The following is a 23,690-nucleotide window of genomic DNA, read 5'->3' as shown; positions in this document are numbered from 1 at the left end:
GGCTCCTTGTGCGGGGAGGGGATGGTCCCTTAAGACTGATTGAGCACCAGGGAACCATTAAAATGAGCATTACTGTCACCTTAGGAAATGTGTAAGAAGATATAACAAAGATAAAATACATTAGATCCATGGTGTTAATACCTTTGTGCTAGGCTTAAGCACAGGTGTAGAAATGATTTTTATAACTACTGTAATGCTTTGTGTGTTCTTAAACCTGTTTGAAAGCCTTAGGTGATCCTGGCTTACTGGACTGTGTAAGTCTTGATTTATAAGGTTTATAGAAGTTTATGGAAATGTTTACTAAGGTTTGGTTTAAAATTTTTTTAAAAAAGATTTTATTTATTTACTTGAGAGAGAGAGGGAGTGAAAGAGAGAGAGAGAATGCATGAGCCAGAGGAGTGGAAGTAGACTTTCCACTCAGCAGGGAGCCCGAAATGGGACTTATCCCAGGACCCTGGGATCATGATGCTTAACTGACTGAGCCAGCCAGGCAGCCCTATAAACCCTATTTTAAACTGATAATAACTTAACGGCAATAGAATTAATATACTTTAAATTTTTACTTCTTCTCCCTTCCACATTATAGATAATTGCTGTTTCAACTAACATTTTTATGTTGAGTAACTAATAACAGATTATTATATTTATGGATATTTTTTCCCTACATTAATCTTTTTTTTTTTAACTTTTAAACCAGGGTTGTAAGTGAGTTATGTACCACTATTACCATGTTGCAGAATCTATGACTATTTACCATTACCAATGAGATTTATGCTACCTTTTTGTGTTTTTATGTTGGTGTTCTTTTACTCCCACTCAAAGAATTCCCTGTAGCATTTCTTGTAAAGACAGGTCTGGTGGTAATGAAATCTCCCCACTTTTGTTTGTACGGGAAAATCTTTATCTCTTCTTTGTTTCTTAAGGAGAGCTTCACCGGGCATAGAATAACTAGTTGACAGTTTGGGGGTTTTAGTTTTTTGGGGTTTCCCCCCCCAGTATTTTTAATGTCATCCCATTTTCTCCTGGCCTGAAATGTTTTTGTTGAGAAATCTGTTTATAGTCTTACTGGTTCCCATAAGGAAATTCCTTATGCTCTTAAAATTCCTTCTTTGTCTTTGACAGTTTAATTCTGGTGTGTCTCTGTGTAGCCCTGTTCACATTCAACCTATTTAGGGTCTTTTGTGCCTCGTGGGTGTAAATATATCCATTTTTCTCCCCAGGTTTTGGAAGTTTCCAGCCATTATTTCTTTAAATAAACTCTTTGTCCCTTTCTCTTTCTCTTCTCCCTCTGGAATTCTCATGGTGCAAATATTGTTTCTTTTCATTGTGTCTTATAATTCCCCTGGACTTTCTTCCTGGTTTTTCATTTGTTTTTCATTTTGTTTCTATAACTGAATAATTTCCAATGTTCTATCCTCCAGATTCTTTTGTCTGCATGATCAAGGCTACCTTTGAAACTCTTGAATTCTTTGGTTCACTTATTGTACTTTCAACTCTAGGATTTCAGCTTTTTGGGATTTTTTGATGGTTGTTACATCCTTGTCAGACTTCTCATTTCGATCCTGCATCGTTTTCCTGATTTTGTTTAGTTGTAAGTCTGTACTTTCTTTTAGCTCACTAAACTATCTTAGGAAGATTATTCTGAATCCTTTTTCTGACAGTTCATAAATCTCCATTTCTTTTAGGTCTGTTATTGGAGATTTATTAGTTTCCTTTGATGGTCTCCTCTTTACCTGATTTTTCATGACCCTTGATTCCTTATGTTGGTATCTACACGTTTGACTAATGGGGTTCCTCTAGACTTTTCCAATTGACTTTGGCAGAGACCGTCCTTCACCAGTCAGCACAGCGGGTTTCTGGATACATCTGCTGCTAATATTTTTAGGCAGGTGGGGCCCGTTATTATGGTCTATTTTGAGATGAGGCAATTGTTCGAGCTCTGAAGATGGAGATGGTAGGTTGTGCCACTGGCTGAGAATTGTTGGCTGGGTAGGACTACTGGCTTGGTTCCCTACCTAAGTGAGGCTGTGGGATAGGCTCAGCAATTGCTTGGATTTCTGGTCCTGCTTGCTAGATGGTCAGGAGTGGGTACTATATTCAGTAGTGGTTGGGGCTCTGAATTAGCTTTCCTGCCCAGGGCAGCAGGCCTGAACCGAGGGCCTATACAACTCATTGTTTGGGGGGCTGAAACAGGGTTCCCTACTCAGGTGAGGCCACAGGTTTCACTCTGCAGATGGGGGAAGCCATGGGCTGTACTCTCTTTCAAGAGCCTGTGATTCTAGGGATGTTGAATGGACTACAGAGTTTCTCATGTGCTCTGGGTAGGTTTCCTGATTGAATGGGCTGAAGGCTGTATTCAGCAGTGACTGGGGCTATGAATTAGATTCCCTGTTCCAGTGCAGTGGGAGAAGCAGTTCTAGAGCTGGTAAAATTCTTTGTTGTCTTAACTCAGACTGATCCACATCTCAGTTTTAAACAGGACTGCTGGCTTTGCTCTGCAAATTCTCAGCTCTGTCTGTCCTAATCTTGGCTCAACACCCTTGGGCTGAACAGCTCCCAGGGGTTGTGTCCAGCTCTTCTGGTCAGATGGGGCTTGGAAGACCCCTTCCACAGCAGCTACTGTGGTTCAGCTACCTTGCCTAGGTGGGAGAGGGAAGGCTACTCCAAGCTACTCTCAGTTTCCCAAATGGGCTCTCTGGTTGGAAGAGTCCTGGAGCTACCCTCAGTCCTCTGTGAATGTATCCTTCTGCCTCCATACCTGGTACTGGCTTTGCTGTGGGGACAGTCAGCTCTGCCTGTCCGCCTCTCAGCTTGAGCACCACTGGGCAACCCAGCTTCCACCAGTTGCCACCAGGCCTCTGGTCAGATGGGGCTGGAAGGCCGTGGCGGGTGGGGCTATGACTCAGCACGTTAGCTTGGGCACCTTCAAACCGGCACTAGGGCTGGCACTCTCCTGGTCTGAGGATCTAATCAGGTAGATCTCCACCCCAGCGTGTTCACTATTCAGAGGTCACCCCTGACTTAGTCCTACAGATGAGCAAAGCCTCTGGGCGGGATTACTGCCTGGACATTGCAGGTTTAAACTCGGTCTGCCAAGATCCACGTGCTGGTTGTTGCAAGCCCCTCCCCTCTTGTCCATCACAGATGCCCCGTGGTTGAGCCCTGCAGATTTCCCTGCATTCTCAGTAGAGAGACATCAGGGTAGGGGCTCCTGCAAAAAACCCAGTGCTGGGGGAGGCTGATTGTCTCCCTCCTCTCTCTTTTCCCAATGGAGAAACTGGAGACTCAGGGGAGACCTCCCCTTACGGTGCGGCACTGTCCGGGGGGCTGGAGGGCAGTATGGCCAGCGTGTAGCCGCTCCTCTTACTTGTCTAATTCATTCTGTCTTCAGCCTCACCCCACGTTCTAGGATTTTCTCAGATATGCAGGATATGCCGTCTTGTTCTTGAATAGATGTTAGTTCTCGTGAGGGCGAGTGAAGACAGGACCAACCTATGTTGCCACGTTGGTCCGTGCCTGGTATTTGTGTCAGTAACTCTGAGTTTTACCTTTAATTAAATCCATAGATGTGGAATTTTTGGCTCGGGGAGTATGAATGTTTTCATGACATTTTTGTTTTCCTTTATTTTTTATATAATTCTAAATTACGATCTGGGAATATTGGCATGCAGATTTATAACATCGTTTACACAGATTAGGAAGGAATACCTATCTTCGTCATTGTTGAAAAGTAATAGTTTTTGAACTTTCAAAAATTGTGTTTGGGACAGGTATCTTTAATTTGCTCTCCACCGCTCCTTTTTTTTTTTTTTTTTTTGGAATTCGGTATGTTACAGTGATTAAGAGAGTGAACTCCAGAGCCACCCAGACCTGGTTTCCCGCCACCACCCCGCTGCTTGTATAGTCTTGTGACCATAGGGCAAGACAAAAGAGCAATGTCAAATGCTGGTATTGTCAACCAGTCTTATAGACTTGTGAAAGTGTTTTAAGAAAAGTGCTAACATAGGTCCCAGTGTGTAGTATATACTCCAAAAGCGATATTTATTTTTTCTGAAGTTAAAACTTTTTAATCTAGTTATTAGTTATTGTTCCTATTTGGGGAACAAGGGAACTGTTTTCTAATATTTTATCATCAATGATCATCACATTAAGGAAGTATAGGAAGTATCAATTTCCATTTGTTTCAAGGACATTTATTGTGAGTGGGCAATTTAGTTATTTCATGATTAACATATTTTTTGCTGCAAGACTATCCTGCATATCTGGGATAAACCTATGAGGCATCATTGATTTCATGTTTCTTTTTTATTTAGCATTTTTTATAGGATGTGGATGGAATTTTACGTTTGCTGGCTATCAGTCATTTGCAGCTGAGAAATGGAAGCTATTAGACTTCCCTTTGGGCTTTGAAGAGTGAGTCACAGGTGACATTGTTCCCTCCTATCCAGGATGGAAGGAAACACATTATCTGGCCCATTCTCTTCCTCAGACAGGGAGCAGAAATCAAGAATATATATATATATATATATATATATATATATTTTTTTTTTTTTTTTTAAGATTTTATTTATTTATTTGACAGAGAGATCACAAGTAGGCAGAGCATCAGGCAGAGAGAGCAGGGGGAAGCAGGCTTCCCGCTGAGCAGAGAGCCTGATGTGAGGCTCGATCCCAGGACCCTGAGATCATGACCTGAGCTGAAGGCAGAGGCTTAACCCACTGGACCACCCACGCGCCCCTCAAGAATATATTTAGAGCCCATGAGCTGGGATTATAAACCTCGTCTCCTTCCTGACTGGTGCCTTTTCCTCTGAATGTCCTGGCTTGTTCTTCCCAGGCTCAGTATTTAAAATAAGACTGGAACTGCTTTATGTTGAGGAACTAGTTACTGGTCTTTCAGCTTTCTTCCTTTTTTTTAACAAAAATATACTTTTAAATCTTTCAGCTTTCTTGATTCACTGAGGGGTTGTGCTATCTTGGGGGCAAAGCCAGAGGTCCCCCTGTCCCCAGGCAAGAAGATTAATTAGTGTGTCCGGAAACCCACAGACACCTGTATCAGGAATGCTTGGGACTGTGCTTCTTATCCTGTGGGATCTTCTTACCTAATTCTTAATTCTTAAACCTGTTTTTAACAGTTGTTTCCTTTAAAATTAATAAGCAGGGAGCATTTGCTAATACAAAATCCAAATAAGTTGTGTAACTTTGCATCCGTTTCATGTAATGGCTACTTTTGTTTATGTTGATGTTCCCAAGGCCCTGTGAATTCCTGAAGCTATTTCTGTGTCGTACGATCAGTTGTATCTAGGAGAATTTTAGTAGTGGGTACATCTATTGTACTTTCATCAGAAATTAGCAATTTAAGATACGGACGGAAAGTCTGAGCAAACCAGGAGTGCCCAGCGCCCCACTTTCTCTCTATAATGAATAAAGGAGAGTTTGAAAACAGAGTTTAAACAAGGACCGTAAATAAAATTTATCGGGTGTATTCATTAAGTATTCGTTTTCTGCGGCTATTGTAACAAATCACCACAACCTCAGCGCATTTACTCTCAGGCTTCTGGAGGCCAGAAGGCTGGCAGGTTTCACTGAGCCACACTGAGGGGCTGCAGGGCCTTGCTCCCTCCAGAAGCTCGAGAGGAGCATCTGTCCCGTGCCCTTTCTAGCTTCCAGAGCTGCGGTTCCCCAACCCTTGCTTGTCTCCCCTTCCTCCAGTTTTCAAGCCACAGGGTAGCGCTTTGCTTCTGTCCCCACATTGCTTTCCTCCTTGGTCACATCCTCCTCTGCCCGCCCGCCTCTCATTAGGATACACGTGATGACGTTTAGGGGTCACTTGGATAATCCCCAGTGACCTCCCCATGTCCAGATCCTTCCTTTAATCACATCTGCAAGGTCTCTGCTGTATAAGGGAACGTTCTCATGTTCCAGGCAGGAGTTGGGCTGGGGGCCTCTCTGCTGCCCATATTCAGCGGCCCACAGTTATGAACAGAAAAGCACGCTCTGTGGAGAGTGGGTTTACTCCTCCTTCTCTGGTCTGGGCCTTTCAGTCAGATTTGTCCTCCCTTCTCCCTTCTACTCCCCGAAAATATCTAGTGTCGCCCTTTCCTTGTTCCATAGACTCCCACGCACAGCTCAGATGAGTCATTTCCCCAGTCTCTGGTGGGGGAAATGTGAGTCTGGTAAATATTTGTCAAGACAGCAGAGCAGGCAGGGGCTGCTTCTCCCAGAGTCTACTGCTCCCGGGCCCGCTGCTGCGTGTGCAGCTAAGCTGGCTGATGGGGCCCTTGGCGGCCTCTTGCCTTCCCGCTGACCCTTCTGTCCTACCTTCAGGCTCTTCCTCAAGTAGGGACATCTAGAGCCGCAGTGCAGACAGGGTATTGGCCCTGAGTTCAGCCTTAGCTATTTAGTTCCTTAGCTTGGCTTTATCACTTCACCTTGAGCTCCCCCGTCATAAAATGGGGAGTCGGTGATAGGTCTTTCTAAAGAACTGTTTGAAGGTTCTCATACCCACCCCATCCTAGACCTCCCAGAAGTATTCCTGTTCTGGATCCTGCCTAGACCACCGGGGTCATGGTCACATGCCCTCCATGCCAACCTGTGCAGTCTGACCCCTTACCCCTGAGGTCTGTATCTGGAGGTGGCCAGGGGCATGTACCTGCTGTCACATACCATTGTCCAGAACAAGGGGCAAGAAGGCCTGTGGCAGCAGGGGGTCTGGGGAACATGGCCGTAGATTTGGGCCTCAGCACAAACAGAGGTTTCATAGAAGGAGAACTGAAGGTCAAAAGTCCTTGTTTTTAAGGTTTTCATGTAGCTTTGCATGTGGTTTGATTTATCTTTTATCTTTGGGCTCCAGGTTATCTTAAAATGGAGTCCTCCCACATCTTAAAAACATTCAACCATCTTTTTTTTTGCATAACCCTGTGGTTGGACTCATCATTTTGAATGATTTTTGGAGGATTAAATAATACATACAAACCCACACAACACACCAAACAATAAGAAATGGAAGCAAAAGCCAATAACTCCTTTCCTGACCGCCCCCCCCTCTGCCGGAAGTAACTTGGGTAAGCTGTCAAATGTATAACTTTCCACACTTCCTCTGTGCTCCCAGGTAGGTGAGGGCATAGCCGTCCTCACTTCCCTTTCCCCCCTACACAACAGGATTATATTATTAATACGTTGTTCAGTTTTATTTTTCACTTAATATTAGATGTGCACAAAATAATTTTGAAGGCCCCAAAAAGAAATAGAGTTTTGTGAATATACGTATTTGCCCACTGAACCAAAGTGGTAACCACTAATAACAGAGTGAATATAGTCAATGTGTAATCCTGTAGTGATGTGATACTGATTTTATTGTGTTATTTCTTTGTTTGTTTATTTAATTTGGAATGTGATACTGATTTTAGAACCATTCTTTCAGGCTCACCGTCATGGATACTCTTTCAGAGGCAAATGGCACCTTTGCCTTAAGTCTTCTGAAAAAGCTGGGTGAAGACAACTCGAAAAATGTGTTTTTCTCACCCATGAGCATCTCTTCTGCCCTGTCCATGGTCTTCATGGGCGCAAAGGGAAACACGGCAGCCCAGATGTTCCAGGTATGTACCTGAAGCCATTTCTGGGTGACAGGAAATGCTATTAATTTGTCAGTTGAGCTGGTCTTCATGTTCACCTCCAGGATTTGCTTCTGACAGGTCCCTCTGCTGGTGCTAGGGAATGGGGACAGAGCAGCGAGTGACATGCTAGTTCTGAGGGAGCGAGCACCTGGAGTGGTGGCCTCAGGTCTGTGAGGGAGGAAGTGGTGTGCTCTATGAAGAAGGATGAGTGACGTCACTAGCCCGGACTATGCTTTTTCCATGAGTTTGAGTTTGTGAGTAGGGAGTGCCTCACACGGCCCATGCTGAGTTCTGTGATAGTGTTTGGATGTTGTCATTTGCTTTTCAGTTGTTAGAAATTGATATGTTAATTTTCTCACTGAAGTGTAAAACCTTCTTAGAATGGCACTGGCCAGTCACAGATGTCTCAGTTGTTTGCTGTTGACTAACCAGTACCCTAAAACTTAGCAGCTTAAGATGACAATTTCCTGGGGCCTGACTCTGGCTGTGTTGGGGATGCTTCTCCACTTGGCCCCAGCAGGGTCCCTGGTGTGGGGTCTTGGGCCTCCTCCATGTGGCCTCCTCGGCGTGTCTCCTTGGCCCGGTAGCCTGGGCTTCCTTACAAGATGGTACCCAGCTTCCAGGAGGACCAGCTTAAATGCACAAAGCCTTATCCAGCCCTTTCTGTTCGAGGAGTGCCTGTGTTTGCAGAGAAGGGGGGCCTGGTGGGCAGCCTTATTTGCGGGCAGACTCTGAGTAGTGAGCCCACAGAGTAGGGCTTGCAGAAGGCACTGCGGTCTAAGGGTGCTCGCAGGGCTCTGCCCCGCCCCCTGTAGGAAGTGCCTTTTATATTCCATTGGACCAGTCTTCTCTTAAGCTGGATCTGTATTAGGCTGAGTTGTGTTGTATCCATTTTGGGAAGTCTGGGCACACTGACGTTGTGCATTTGTATTCTGTTTTGGATTTCAGACACTGTCTTTAAGTAAAAGCTGCGGAGGAGGGGATGTGCATCAGGGGTTCCAGTCGCTTCTCACGGAAGTCAACAGGACCGATGCACAGTACTTGCTTAGAACCGCCAACAGGCTCTTTGGAGACAAGTCTTATGAATTCCTCTCGGTAAGTCATACACACTGTTTTTGACCAAGAAAGTAAAGATGCCAAGGGGGTAGGGAGGAGGGGTCATGAGGTGACAGCAGGTAGCCTGAGGGTTATAAATTCACACCGGTGGGCAGGAACTTGGCTCTCCGTTCACTAACTTCATGCATTCTCTTGAACCCTGCTTCAGTGCTATCTTCTGCAAAGTGAGCCTTCTCATAAATACCGTCTAGATTTTTGTGAAGCTTCAATGAGATAATTATAAAAGAATTAACATGGAGCAAACACAGTTCAAGGTGAATTGGCCAAGGGGCACCTGGCTGGCTCATCAGAAGAACATGTGACTCTTGATCTTAGGGTTGTGAGTTTGAGCCCCATGTTGGGTGCAGAGATTACTTAGAAATAAAACCTTTAAAAAAAAAATAAGCAGTAAACTGGCTGAAACAAAGAAGGGATCAAAAGGAATATTTCTAATCATTGTTTTCCACATTTGATCATTTTTTTGTGAATGTGATACTTGGTCAACTTTTTACACTTGTAAATATTTTTATCATTTTTCCCAGTGCAGAATTTTTATAAAGTTATTTGTCTAATTATACTGGTTCTCTTCATTTATAGTGCTTTCAGGCTTTTTTTTTTTTCATTTTTCAGAAACTACTCAAGTAATATGTTATCACCTTCTTGTTATATAATGAGTATATTCTTATTATATAAAAATGCAAGCAAAGCAGGCAAAGCAAGAGGTCTTACATCCCCTTCCATACCTCATCACTCCCCTCCCAGTATATGAGCTTTTATAGATATGAGGTGTATCCCCCACACATGGAGAAATAAATCTGTTTGGTGGGGTTTTCTCTACCTAATGTCATTATACCATAATATTATTTCATAACTTGTTTTTTTTTACCCAGCTCTGTCTGAAATTCTTTGTATCTTGGGCATTGACCTCTGTTTCACTGTTATCTGCTGTTCCTCAGTATGCAAGTACTGAACTGTACCTAGTGCACCCCTCCCCCACTGACCAGCATTTAGACAGTGAATGTTAGGGTACACAATCCAGTGCCTCTGTGCACGTGTTATCCCAAGATGGATTCGTAGAAGGGAGGAAGGGAGTGACGCTTTCAAGTTGTAGCGAATATTGTCAGATTGGCCAAAGTGCTGTGGTCATCTACATTCTCTCTAAAAATATTAGCAGAGTGCTCATGTCTACTCGCATCAACACTGCATTTGGTTGACCTCTTAAATTTTGATAATTAATGAGATTGACCTACTTGTGTTTATTGAACATTTGTATCTTTCTGAGAATTTTCTTTGCACGCTTTTTATTGGGCTATATATCTTTTACTGTTCTATGTTTGGGGTATTGATCTTATTCCATTCTATGATTTTTTTCATTACTTTTTTAAACTTGTTTCAGACTGAAATTGTCTTAAAATAATTGGATTAAAGTAAATGTAGTCAAGCATGAGGTCAAATATTGGCAAGAATTGTTCCCCACGGTGTGGTTTTTTGCAGCCTATCTTATTTTATTAGTCTTAGGCATTTGTCATCTTTTTATAAGCCTTTGGCATAAAGAAGAACAAAACTTCGAATAAACACAAGAACTGGTGGATTTTCTTTAATTTTCTTTCTTTTCTATTGGATACTTTAAGAAAAGCATTGATTTTTTTTTTTTTTTAGTGAAAAAATTTTTTTTTAAAGATTTTTTTTTTTTTTTTAACTGAGAGAGAGAGCGAGAGAGCATGTGCACACAGAAGTAGAGTGGGAGGGAGAAGCAAACTTCCCCCTGAGCGGAGAGCCCGATGCGGGATCCCAGGACCCCAGGACCATGATCTGAGCCAAGGGCAGATGCTTAACCAACTGAACCACCCAGGTGCCCCAGCATTGATGTTTTGAATCTTATTTTGATATTGAAATATAAGGCAGTTGTTTCTCAATTATTTCTTATTTAGTGTTCCAAGAATCCAGTACCACTCGCAACATACCATGAGATACTCCTTCAGTTTGATTAGTCATTTCTTATAAAACAGTAATTTAAATAGCAAACATTTATTTTCTTATTTATTTATTTATTTATTTGACAGACAGAGATCACAAGTAGGCAGAGAGGCAGGCAGAGAGAGAGAGAGGAGGAAGCAGGCTCCCAGCTAAGCAGAGAGCCCAATGCAGAGCTCGATGCGGGGATCGATCCCAGGACTCCAGGATCACGACCTGAGCCGAAGGCAGGGGCTTTAACCCACTGAGCCACCCAGGCGCCCCGCAAACATTTATTTTCAAATGTGTTTAGAAGTTGTTGAAATCACCCAAGACTGTGACAGGTTATCAATACACGAGGGCCCAGGTTTCTTCCAGAATAGTTTCTTACTCTGAGAGACTCACACTGTTTTCAGGGGCACGGAGCCGCCGTGGAGCGGCAACATAGGCAGAGCACAAACGCTAGGTGGATGAAATGAAATGATATCTCCGCCCACCTCTGCAGCGTGCTGAGAATTCAGTGATGTTGTACGAAACAGCCCTGATAGTAAGAATTCATCTGGCCCTCAGACCAACGCCGTATCTTCATTCACAGGGAAAGACAAGGAAGCTGAGAGAGAAAAGTGATTTTTAAGGTCACACAGCTAATAAGTTGCGGGACAGCGTTGGTAGCTACTGTGCCCCATTCCATCTGTCATGTTGTCTCAAAGGGGAGCGTGAAATTCTGCACTAGAAAACCAGTCCTGGAAAGGGGGACTAAATATTTAGCTGTAAGCTGTTCAAAAGAAAGATTGGGAAACCATTCTGTAGTGCGTAGGGCGTAGTGGCCACAAATGGGTTATTTCAGTCCGTTCACTTTCAATCAGATTTTCTGCTTTTATGGGGCACGATGTACATGTTCATGAATGACATCATCATTTAACAGACTATATTAACAAAATATAGTTTAAACTTTTTTGAGAGTTGCTCATGCTCTAAGATGGAGCCATCCAAAGTGGTAGGCACTAGACACATGTAGCTATTTGAATTTCTGTGTGAATAATTACAATTACAGTTCACTATTCAGCTCCTCAGAAGCATGGGCCCTATTTCAAGTGTTCAGGAGCTGCGCAAGGCACCGTTTGGGACAGCACAGACTTACAACATTGCTAACATCATCACAGAGAGTTGTAGTGGAACGGGTGGAGTGCGATCACGCACTTCCCCTGTTGTATGGAACAGCAGACCCTTGTTTCCAGTCCATTGTTCTGGAATGTTCTGGAGGCAGCTGTGGCTCTTGCTGTGGGCGGGACTCACATAGCAAACGTGTTGGCTGTCCAGGAATGACGCTCTAGTAACCTCAGAGTCTCAGTGTCTCTGGACTTGCCTCACTGTTGCAGAGCTAGTTCCTCGAGGAATCTAGCAGCTCACAATGTGTATTTGATACTCAGACACTATTTCACTTGGTTTATACGCTAAGATAAAATGTAGCTGAAGAATGGATTTTCGTTAGCTCCTCATACTTCAGTTTGATTAGTCATTGCTTATGAAACAGTAATTTAAATAGCAAACATTTATTTTCAAATGTGTTTAGAAGTTGTCGAAATCACCCAGGAGTGTGACAGGTTATCAATAGGCGAGGGCGTATTGTATTGTATATTTGTATATTCCGCATGTAAATCACAGCACTGTGGACATTCTGATTGGGCGCCACGAAGAAGTTAAGCTCTAAGTGTTGACTGTTTCTGCAGCCATGTGATTACGTTGCCCTGTCTCTCCTAGTCTTTCAAAGACTCCTGCCTCAAGTTCTACCAAGCGGAGATGGAAGAGCTCGACTTTCATACCGCTGCGGAAGAGTCCAGGGCACACATCAACACCTGGGTGGCCAAAAAGACGGAAGGTGAAAATACAGTGTTACTCTGTCTTAATAGTATTTTAATTGATCTCACTGTCCATTCCTTCATAGGACCATGCACATGTAAACAGGAATGACATTTTTCTCTGAATAACTGTAAATTTTTAAAATGTGCTTCTGAAATATTGTCAGTGTTTGCTTATTTTCTCTAGCTCTTCCCTGGTCTCATTGGTGCGTCTGTAATATCCCTCAATCTTCAGTACTCCTCTTCTAGAAAAATCCATATGGTTGTCACTGTTGTTAATATAGACCTTCTTTTCATAAATATTATAAAGAAAAAGACAGAGGCAGGCTTCGTGCCATCTGCCTGCCCCATGTTGCCCATGCCATGTGGACTGCCACGCATCCTGGTAGGACCCTGCGGCTCTTCACTGACACTGCCCTGGACACCCACACCGCCGCTCACCTTTCTGACTATCCCTTACGTGCCTGTCTTTGATCATAGGTGCCAGGCATTCTTTTCGGTCTCACTTGCGGGGAATTCATCCCACACGGACTCCTTTGTCCATTTTATGTTTTGCTCAAGTGATGGTATTTTTCTTACCAGGGCTTTTTAAGTTTTTGTTGCTGCTGTTGTTTTATGGAGCAGAATTCCCTTACATGGTTATATTTGGGGGACAGTAAACTTTTTTTATTGTGTATTTCACAAGGAGATTGCCCAATTTAAATATTGTCCCAGGCGCATGCATCGGGAAACTTTTTTTTTTTTTAAATTTAAATTCCGGCTAGTTAACGTATAGTGTAAGGTTAGTTTCAGGAGTATAATGTAGTGAATCAGCCCTTCTGTACATTCTTCAGTGCTCATCAAGGTAAGTGCCCTGTTAATCCCCATCACCTATTTCAACCCATCACCTGCCCAGGTCCCCTCTGCTAATGGTCAGTTTGTTCTTTATTGTTGAGAGTCTGTTTCTTGGTTTGTCTCTCCCTTTCTTTTTTTCCCCCTTACTCCTTTGTTTTGTCTCTTAAATTCCACACATGCATGGGATCACGTGGTATTTGTCTTTCTCTAACCATCTTGCAATTCTTTTAGTTCACTGATTCTTTAATTCTTCTTTTCAGGTCAGATTACAGAGTTGCTGTCTCCAGGTTCAGTGGATTCAATGACGAATCTGATTCTCGTGAATGCCATCTATTTCAAAGGAAACTGGGATAATCAGTTTAACAAAACACAGACCATAGAAAGACCATTTAAAGTCAGCAAGGTGAATATTTTGGAATAGCAAAGGAGATTCTTGGAGACAGTCCCTGTGTTCACACTGGTTTTAAAAACATGCAAGAAAGCTCACCTCACAAGCTAACTTGTGCCCTGTCTGTCCTCAGGCAGTCGGGTGGCTGGGCTCCCCAGCGTGCCTTGTCCTTCTCCTTTTCTGTGTCCTCAAAGGTAGTTGCATACTCATAGGCTATGGTTGCCAGGTGTTCTGTCTATAATCACAAATCCCATGTCAGTTGTCAGTCTTAAATTCTTCCTTGGCTTTCTAGAACTTTTGAGATAAAGTTTGAACTTCAAAATATGGTATATGAGGCTCTTTGTGGACCCAGATCCTACCCATTTATCCCCATTTCTCTGTCTTCGTTTCCATCAGTATCTGTATACCCATTCCCTTCCAGCAGCATCTGGAAGCCTTTCCTGACCATCCTCCCAGTGGGGATTTCCGTATCCCTCCTCTCAGCAGTCTCAGCAGCCGCAGCGCCCCCTGCTGGTCCCCAGGGCGGCATTTCGGTGGTTGGAGGGCCAAGGCTGTCTCACTGGTCCCAGGCATGTAGTTGGTGCTCAGTGAACTCTGAACAAATGACTGATCTGCAGCCTTCTTTTGATAATAAGGAGAACAAACACTAATTTTTGTTTAAAAAACAAGCAAAACAAAAGGACACATATATAGAATAGACAGCAAGTTGAGCTGTCTCCCGCTTCAAAGATGTTATTTGCTGGTGGCCTTTTATCTTTTCTGTCACTGAATCTAGTATATTCTTTCTTTTTTACTTATCTTTAATTGTAGAGATTTTTGCACATACATCTAAGTAGACCGAATAGATTAGTTACAGCCTATTCCTGATCAATGACCATGAGTTGGATCTTCTAAGCAGACAGGAGCCTCAACTTTCAGTTTCTCAAGAAACATATTTTCTTTGGAGCTTTATTCTGAAATGAACTGCCCTGTTTTCACCTGGGGAAATGATTTCTCTCCTTGAAATTCATCTTTAACAAGATGTATGTTTGGACTTGATTCGTGGAAAGTTCATCTCCCCTAGGAGAGGCCTGTGGGCGGGCCGAGAGTGGGGCCGCTGGGAACCATCTCCCCGTCTTCCTGCTCTGCCATGCCTAGCGTGCTGCCCTCATCTACGGTCACAGTCATGGCAGCCACCATCCAGGGGGAAGGGAGGGAGAGGATGAAGGGTGAGAGCAAAAGTCCTCTCCTTTGGCGCTCTGACATCTTATTCAGAATGAGAATCCTCTCTTCTATGTCTCATAGGCCCAATTATGTATGACCTCTGCTGGCTGCAGGGAGGTGAGGACATCTAGCTTGCTTCCTCATCTCTCCAGTAGAGAAAGGCAGAAGGAACACAGCAGGTGTTGAGCACACCAGCTTATCAGGCTGGGGGTTGTGCCTGCAAGTAAACAGATTTTGAGTTCCTATGGATTTTTAAAATTCCTTTGTTTCTAAGTAAGATGAAGCTTCTCTCCATAATTGTATACTTCACTTATCATTCAGTTACTGAGATTGGATCCTTTCATATTATAAGACTGGGGGCTTTGGGTCCTGGATGGGTAGAAGAAGAAACTGCCTCAGACAGGGGTCAGCAAACTGCAGCCCAAGGCCAAAGCCAGCCCACCACTTTTTTTTTTTTTAAATACATTTTAATGCAACATAGCCATACTTACTTATGTATTTCATGCTGCAACTATAGAGTTGAGTAGTTGGGACAGAAACTGTATGGTCCATAAAGTTGAAAATATATATTGTCTGGCCTGTTAGAGAAAAAGGGTGCTGATGGCTGGTCCTGGAGGTGAATGGGACGCTGAGGAATGAGGGCGCAGGCATGGCTCAGGCCAGTTCAGGCGTGCGTTGGCAAGGCACAGGAGGAAACCCGAAACCAAAGTTTCTTACTTGTGACACAGAGTCATGTGCTAGCCCAGAGACCCGGGGACTGCAGCGTGGGGCTTGGCCAGTTCACAGCCACTGTGGATCTCATACTTACACGCAAGTCGGAAGTTGAGGGGGGCTGCTGGCTAGGATGCGGTCACTGCCCCGGGTCTTTCTTACTACCTGGCTCAGGGCGCACTAGTGACGAGTGCACTGTTCTCCTGGTAAGACGTATTCATTTTGCCTCGTCCTGTAGTTGTCTATCCATTTGTTCAACCCATGCTGGTTGGGGGCCAGGCGCGGTGCCTGGTCCCATAACAGTGCGCGCAAAACTGGTGATGCTTTCTCTCTTGAAGCTGCCGTTTTCCTGGGGGCGAGAGAGTGGGCATGCCTGGGAAAATAGGACTGTATGGGACGCGGTAGTGATCCAGAGACAGACACAGGGGAAGGATCCAGGCTGGGGGTACGGTTTCAGGGTGCAGCCCTCACTGATCAAAGACCAGAATGACGCAAGGGTGCATGCCATCCAGGTTCTGGGGTCAGCAGGTCTGGGTTTACCCGTGGAACCATCCAGGGGCCCCTGTGACTGTAGCAGACAGGCAAGGGGAGATGGGAGCAGAGAGTGTGGGGGACGAGCTCTTGTCATGTCACAGATTGCTTTAAGGGCTTCAGCTTTTTTACTCCCTTGGAGTAGAGGGGAACCACAGAAAGGTGTTCAACCCAAGAGTGATTTGATCTCATTTATGATAATATTTTAAAAGCAGAGCTGATACGACTTGCTAATGAGTCCATTGTGGGGTGAAAGACAGGAGTTAGGAATACTCCAGAGTGTTTGACCGTGGGGTGAGTGACATTGCTGTCACCTGAGATGGGGAACATGGTGGGTGGAACAGACCTGGAAGGGACTCTGAGGAGCCCAGTGTGACATATGACATTGGAAGTTCCTTCACTGTCCAAATGCAGGCGCCAAGTAAGCACGGCATACGGGAACGTGACTGTCTAGAGTGCAGGGGAGGAGTCCTGGCTACAAGTACACGTTTGGTATTTCTGTTTAAAGTCACAAGGTTGAGATCACCGAGAGACAAGCAGTGTTAAGGACTGAGTCCTAAATACCCCAGTGTTTGGAGGCTGAGGCAATGGAGATGGACCGGCAGAAGAGGGGGCCGGGGTAGTGTTCCGGAAGCCAGCCGCGGAAGTGTTTGTAGAACCCCCACTGGCTGATTCTGTCCATTTGACCCATGTGTCCACTGGGTCTGGTTTCAACTTAATGTTTATCTGTTTCCTTTATAGAATGAGGAGAAACCGGTGCAGATGATGTTTAAAAAATCTACCTTTCAAATGACCTACATAGGAGAAATATTCACCAAAATTCTGGTGCTCCCCTATGTGGGCAAAGAGCTGAACATGATCATCATGCTTCCAGATGAAAACACGGATCTGAGGACGGTAAGGAGCACTGGGCAGTCCTGGCACTTGCCGGCAGGGGCTGTGGGGGCTGCCTCTGAAGGTCGGATGACGTCCCGTTCCCCTCACCTCGTTGCGCACTGCCCAGAGCGCTCACAGCCCAGCACATGGTTCTCTGGGGCAGCAGGGTTCTAGACCTGAACATCTTCAACTCTCTTCTAGGTGGAGAAGGAACTCACTTATGAGAAATTCACGGAATGGACGAGGCCAGACATGCTGGACAAAGAAGAGGTGGAAGTTTTCCTCCCTAGATTTAAACTGGAGGAGGATTACGACATGAAGAATGTCCTTTGCTCTCTGGGCATGACTGATGCCTTTGAGCTGGCCAAGGCAGACTTCTCTGGGATGTCGTCCGGGAAAGACCTGTATCTGTCCAGGGTGGTGCACAAGGCCTTCGTGGAGGTGAACGAGGAAGGCACGGAGGCCGCAGCGGCCACCGCGGCCATCATGATGTTGCGATGTGCAAGAATCGTGCCCCGGTTCTGCGCCGACCACCCCTTCCTCTTCTTCATCCAGCACAGCAAGACCAACAGCATCCTGTTCTGTGGTCGCTTCTCCTCCCCGTAAGGACATAGTCAGTCCCAAATGGAGTTCTCTTCCTTTCTCCTGCTGGCCTGCTTTTCCTGACTCTTCACAATGTGCCTACAATGCAAAGTGACCTTGGGTGACAATCCAAAAATAAAAGGCCCGATTTTGGGACCCTGTGTCCTGGACTCCTGTATGTGTCTGTGTTCACGTCTCAAAAGTTTCTGAGGATTGGAAACGGCCATTCAGGCAGCCCTGTGCTCTCATTGGCAGGGCCAGCGCCAGCCACTTAGCCAGTCCCGCTGCTTAGAGCGGTGTGGTCCCCTCCACCCTCACACCTGCCAGGCCCCCAGGTCCTCACTTTGGGCAGAATGTGGCTCTCCTGCAGGAACAGGAGGACTCATGGTGCCTCTCTCTTCTCTGCTCGGTGGCACATTAGTGAGAGGACAGGGTGACACAGCTTATGGGGTGCCGGGGGAGCAGGTCTTGGAGACCCCTGCAGAGAGCTCTAGCCCCACGCATGTGGCAAGCACTCCAGAAGCCAGCACAGAGCTGGGAGAGTGTTAGCTCAGACCAGTGAGAAACAGGTCCCATTGCCCAGCCCTGTGACTTTTTCTAGCACAGCCCACAGTCATAGGGATCTATGGTCACACACGCATTTAGATGGACAACATCCAGTTTCTCTGAACTCCTTAAGTGGTGACCAGGGACCAGAGATGATTAGAGAGGTTCTCTTCATGGTGGTGTCATCTAAGACAACTTCCTGAGCTGTAAATACTGATGTTTTTTTGTTCTACTGCAAGTATTAGAGAAAAGGTGGCTAAGGTTTCTGTGGCCACTTGTGTTACTCACTAGAAACGTGATCACTGTGCTCAGCAACACTCGAGTCTACTGATGTGTGAGGTTCAGTGGGGAGACCTGTGCTGTGTTTTGAGGACAGCTGCGAGGACTTCATCCATGAGCTGTGTGGATGCAACCAGAACCTAACTGATGGGATTCGTATTTCCTTTCCGTTGCTGGTCCACTTTCCCCATCGTGCCCAAGCCAGCAGCTTGGCCGTGGGGAGAGGCTGGGACTGAAGAAGTGATATGATGAGTGGCTTGAGAAGAGGAAAGAGGGCTAGAAGGGGTTGCTGATTGGGGGGCTGATGGTTAGGTGGCTGGCATCCCCTTTCCTGTCACCAGCATTGTCCACTCTGCTGCATGTCATGTAGTGTAATAGTCACCAAGCGTCCAGGTTTCAAGGTGTCTGTCTGCCCTTTCTCTGGAGAACTGTCAGATCACATCAATAGTAAATCATAACAAAGAACACCAGTGCTCTTATCTGTAGGAGACCTATCACGCAGAACTTAACCGTGTCAGAAGTCACAGGGCATGTAGAAGAAACACACTTGCTGCCCTCAGAGCTCTCCCAGAATGCCTTCACTTAGCTGTCAAGTTGCCTTTGAAGGGTCACTCAACATAAAATTTTAGTAAAAGGCACAGTCACCTGAATAATGCTTCCCTGTCTCTTATGAGATTGTACCAGAAGACATTTCTCTTCTGTCATGCGGTGCTTCTTGTAAGGATCTACAACATAAAATACCCCAGGGTTTAATTCTAGGAAAGTGTTGGTCTCACCCACTCGCAAATGTTTACTGAACACCTGCTTTGCACTGCCGTGTTTTACACAGGTGGTTTTACTTGATCCTCAGCAGTGAATAAACCAGGAGGGATCTGAGGCCCAAAAGGTTAAATAACTTGAACAAGTTCTTTCAACCAGCCAAGGAAAGAACCCAGGTCTGAGGTCAGTATTAATATGTCCAAACCTCGCCTTCTGTGGTGCTGCGTGGAAACCAGGGTTCCCAACAGGACAGCGATCAGCAAAGCAGCCCAGGAGGGCAGGAACTGTCCCAGCCTCTAACAGGAAGTCTCATTTCTCTGCTTCTATTTTCTCATCTGCAAAAGTGGGGCTGGGACAGTTCCAGCCCCGAGAACACGTGAATATTCTTTTTTAGAGGCACCTGGTGGCTCACTCAGTTAAGTGTACAGATGTTGGTTTCAGCTCAGGTGATGATCTCTGGGTCCTGGAATCCAGCCCTGAGTTGAGCTCTACACTCAGGGGATAGTAGGCTTGAAGATTCTCTCCCTCCCTCTTCCTCTGCCCCTCCCCCTGCTTTCTCAAGCACTCTCTCTCTCTTTCTCTAAATAAATAAATATTTCTTTAAAAAATCTTTTTTAGAAGTACCATTTCCTTTTCCTCCCCCATTCTTACAGGAATCAGATCAACATGCAGCTGGAATCAGATTAGAGAACAATTAACACATTTTTCTGGAAATATAGAATTATTTTTTCAGTACATAAAGCATTTGTAACACTGATACACATCTCTATAACATGAAATATTAAAGTGTATGCTTTATATACTTGCTAGGTATGTGGTGTATCCAAACTGGGACACCTGAAAAGGAAAGAGGTCATGAAAAGAATTGATTATTTTATTTTTAGAAATTCATTTACTGACTGCCAACTTGGCTTTTATTAAAGTGGACATAAAAATAATTCTTGTCAAAATGGTCTCTAAAAATATATTTTTTCAAAAGATTAAATTTAACATATAAATTAAGGCAAAATTTAAAAAATATATTATCTAAATGTTTATTTTTTTTTACTTATTTTTTTTAAAAGACTTCATTTTTAAGTAATCTCTATACCCAACATTGGGCTCAAACCCACAACCCCAAGATCGAGAGTCACACACTCCACCAACCATGCCAGTCAGGCATCCCTGATTATTTAAATGTTTTAAACAAAAACAGACGGGGCACCTGAGTGGCTCAGTGCATTGAAGCCTCTGTCTTCGGCTTGGGTCATGATCCCAGGGTCCTGTCTGGTCGGGTCTCTGCTCAGTGAGGAGCCTCTTCCTCCTCTCTCTCTCTGCCTGCCTCTCTGCCTACTTGTGACCTCTGTCTGTCAAATAAATAAATAAATAAATCTTTAAAAAAATTTAAAAAAATAAACAGAATAATTATTCTTGCTACCTATTAATATATTTTAATTTGCTTCTCAGCTGAATCTGCTAAAATATCACTGGTATTTATCTCTAAAATTTATTTTCCAATATGATCTTATTAAAATGTTTAATGATTTTTCATTCGTTGTATTATTCACAAATTTGAAATTATAGTCATCACCACTTGGCTCCTGACTGTTGACCAGCACTCGTGGCTTCTTAGGCCCGTGGCCTCTGCAGCCATCCAGAGTCCCTCTCAGAAGGGCTCACAGTTGGTTTAATGCTCTATTATTGCCTTGAACCTCAAAGTGTTGACCAAAATGTCCTTCATTTTCATTTTGCACCGGATCCTTCAAATTATGTAGCCAGAGCTGCTGTGGACTATGGCATTTGTTTTTTTAATTGAGCAAACTCTCATTTTTTAAGATGCTGAGGGACCTAGGTAAGCTCAGAGCAAATTCTGAAAAATAAAGATCTTCTCCGTTTTATTTTTTTCATATTAAAATTGATAAAAGAAGTTTTCAACCTTTCGTGTTTGTGGGCCCCGCTCTGGGCTCCCAGGGACGCTATACGTTAACTTTGACCAGGATCAGAATGACTTAGCACACTTCAGAGCATGGGCTCCATTTCTGCTCATAGCACACAATGTCCATCTGCTTTGTCAGCAAATAACCTAGAAGAAACATTTCACAAAGATAAGAGTGAAAATCTCCCAAAGTTCCCACACCTCAAAGCATGCAACCTTGCCCATACTAAAAGTGTAAGATAAAGTTTGTTATTTTCTGGAATGTCTTCTGTCCTGAGGATTTGTAACTCTTGATATAACAACAACAAAAAACCCGTGTATAATTCTGGATTACACAGTCCTTCAGAGGAGCACTTTCTTCTTTGTGAAGACTGAGTATCCTGGGCAGCTGTCCTCACTTGAGCGCGAATAAAACTCTTCTTTCTCTTGTTTAAGAAATTTAAAAAGATTTGCTCATTTTTGCATCGACAAAATGTATAAATATTTCAGTGAGAATATTTCCATAGCTACAGTCTTTTTGCCTCCACACAGTATGTGTTTCTTTTCCAATTATTTGTATAGGACAAAACTTACCAAATGATTTATCTACGTAACTCTTTTTATTTTTTTGAGGTTTTCTCCAAATTTATATGCTGCAAATTTTTTGACCTCTGTTTCATCAGATTCTAATATAGAGTATAAATTTATCCAGTTAAAAATAGGAACTGTATCTAAAGATTCTTCCCACCAGCCAAGATATTCCAAAACTTAATCGTAGAATTTCAGAATGAAGTCCTGCGTGCTATCGAGCTCATATTATATGCTCCCATGTTTTTGTAGGTACAACTTTGAGATATCTCCCTGTTTGCAAATTATGGGGTTGACCATCAAAATTTAAATTTAAATACTCCACTCTATGAATATTTTGACCAAACATTTCTAATTGCTTTTGAACGAAGTGCCCTGGCATTTAGAGGACTCTGTTCAAAGTTCAATGACACCATCACTGGACATTTAGGTTAATTTAAAATCATTCTTCAAAAGAGCATATATAATTGTATTCCATGTGCTGATTGGTACAGAGAGGAAAAGCGTGCGCTGCCCAGTAGACATCTGGTTTTGTATTCAACAGTGGCTTCGTCACAAATAGTTTGTTGTTGTGATTATATAAAAAGTATTTGTAAAATTGCACAACTACGTATTATATCTTGCTTGCAAGAATGTTGCAACTTGTTAATGCGGTCTCAATTGTGTGCATCTCATAACCAACTCCAGGTCATTTCTTCTGCAAAGGTTTTTAATTTAGTAAGAATGTCGTTTTTACACAGCGGTGTGTTCCATCCAAACCTGACTCATATTGTCATTACAGAAATCTTCACGGAGTCACATTTGAGTTAAGTTTGTAAGAGCATCTGTTCACAGAGTACTGTTCATTTCACCTCTGAGAGACACAACTCCCACAAGCTGAAACTTGATTCTAGTCAGGAATTAAAGGAAAACCTTTTTTTTTTTCTTTTTAAAGAGGTTAAGAGTTTTTTAGGTTTGTTTTTTTTTTAAGATTTTATTTTTATTTATTTGACAGAGAGAGAGAGAGATCACAAGTAGGCAGAGAGGCAGGCAGAGAGACAGGGGGAAGCAGGCTCCCCATTGAGCAGAGAGCCCGATGTGGGACTCGATCCCAGGACCCTGAGATCATGACCTGAGCCGAAGGCAGAGGCCTAACTCACTGAGCCACCCAGGTGCCCCATTAAAGGAAAACCTTAAATAGCTTTTTTATTTGAAGCCTTGATGAAACTGGCTTTGGCAATATGTAATTTTTCTTCTGCTAATGGAGCCAACACATTCAAATATGGCTTCGTTTTTTGGAAATGACAGAAGCTCATTTAGAATAACAATCAGTTGATCAAATGAAAAGTCAGTTGATGAAGTCACATATGTATGTACCCCCTGCAGCAGGACTCATTAGATCTCAGTAGATCTGTGGGTGGAATCTTCCTAAAATAACTACTAGCTTCTAGGGGCGCCTGGGTAGCTCAATTGGTTAAGTGTCTGACTCTTGATTTCGGCTCAGGTCATGGTCTCAGGGTTGTGAGATTGAACCCTGCATCAGGCTCTGTGCTCAGCAGGGAGTCTACTTGAGATTCTCTCTCTCCCTCCCCCCTCCCCCTTCTCACTTTCTATCTCTCTCTCTCTCTCAAATAAATAAATAAATAAATCTTAAAAAAAAATTAACTTCTACCCTTCGAAGGAAATGCTGGTATTTTCCTTACAGATAACATCTTCGGGTCTTCACGTGATTAGATATCACACTATAATACCCATTATAGTGGAGGGTAAACACGATTTTGTGCACATTACACACACTATTTCTTGAGATAGGAAAACTCAGTACTTAATTTTCAATCCCACTGCTTGCTGAAACAATTTACTGCAAAATAAAGAAGTGTAACCACACAATAAGCAAATGTCTGTAGATTTTCATTCCATAATGAATGTTAAAATCACTGTTGCCCGAGAGTTTAGAACTTTTTCCCCCTATGATCTCTATAGTTGGATTTTTTAAT

At 43.7% G+C, this 23,690-nt stretch overlaps 1 protein-coding gene across 5 annotated transcripts in view; it reads left to right on the top strand.

Annotated features, from left to right (window-relative positions):
* The window catches only part of SERPINB6 (serpin family B member 6), a 37,199-nt gene extending 19,388 nt beyond the window's left edge, over nt 1-17,811 (top strand). For all 5 annotated transcript variants that reach the window (XM_032861463.1, XM_032861468.1, XM_032861466.1 and 2 more), the window contains exons 2-7: nt 7,424-7,598; nt 8,565-8,711; nt 12,426-12,543; nt 13,618-13,760; nt 16,932-17,087; nt 17,268-17,811. In XM_032861463.1, the coding sequence (XP_032717354.1) occupies nt 7,434-7,598; nt 8,565-8,711; nt 12,426-12,543; nt 13,618-13,760; nt 16,932-17,087; nt 17,268-17,672 (1,134 nt within the window). In that variant the 5' untranslated portion in view covers nt 7,424-7,433 and the 3' untranslated portion in view covers nt 17,673-17,811. The remainder of the gene's footprint in view (nt 1-7,423; nt 7,599-8,564; nt 8,712-12,425; nt 12,544-13,617; nt 13,761-16,931; nt 17,088-17,267) is intronic.
* The last annotated feature ends 5,879 nt before the right edge of the window (nt 17,812-23,690 follow it).

Source organism: Lontra canadensis, unplaced genomic scaffold, assembly GCF_010015895.1.
Source record: "Lontra canadensis isolate GAN:19392208 unplaced genomic scaffold, GSC_riverotter_1.0 scaffold21, whole genome shotgun sequence".
NCBI classification, from domain to species: Eukaryota; Metazoa; Chordata; class Mammalia; order Carnivora; family Mustelidae; genus Lontra; species Lontra canadensis.
Note: the sequence above shows the minus strand (reverse complement) of the source record. Positions and strands in the feature narration are given on the sequence as shown.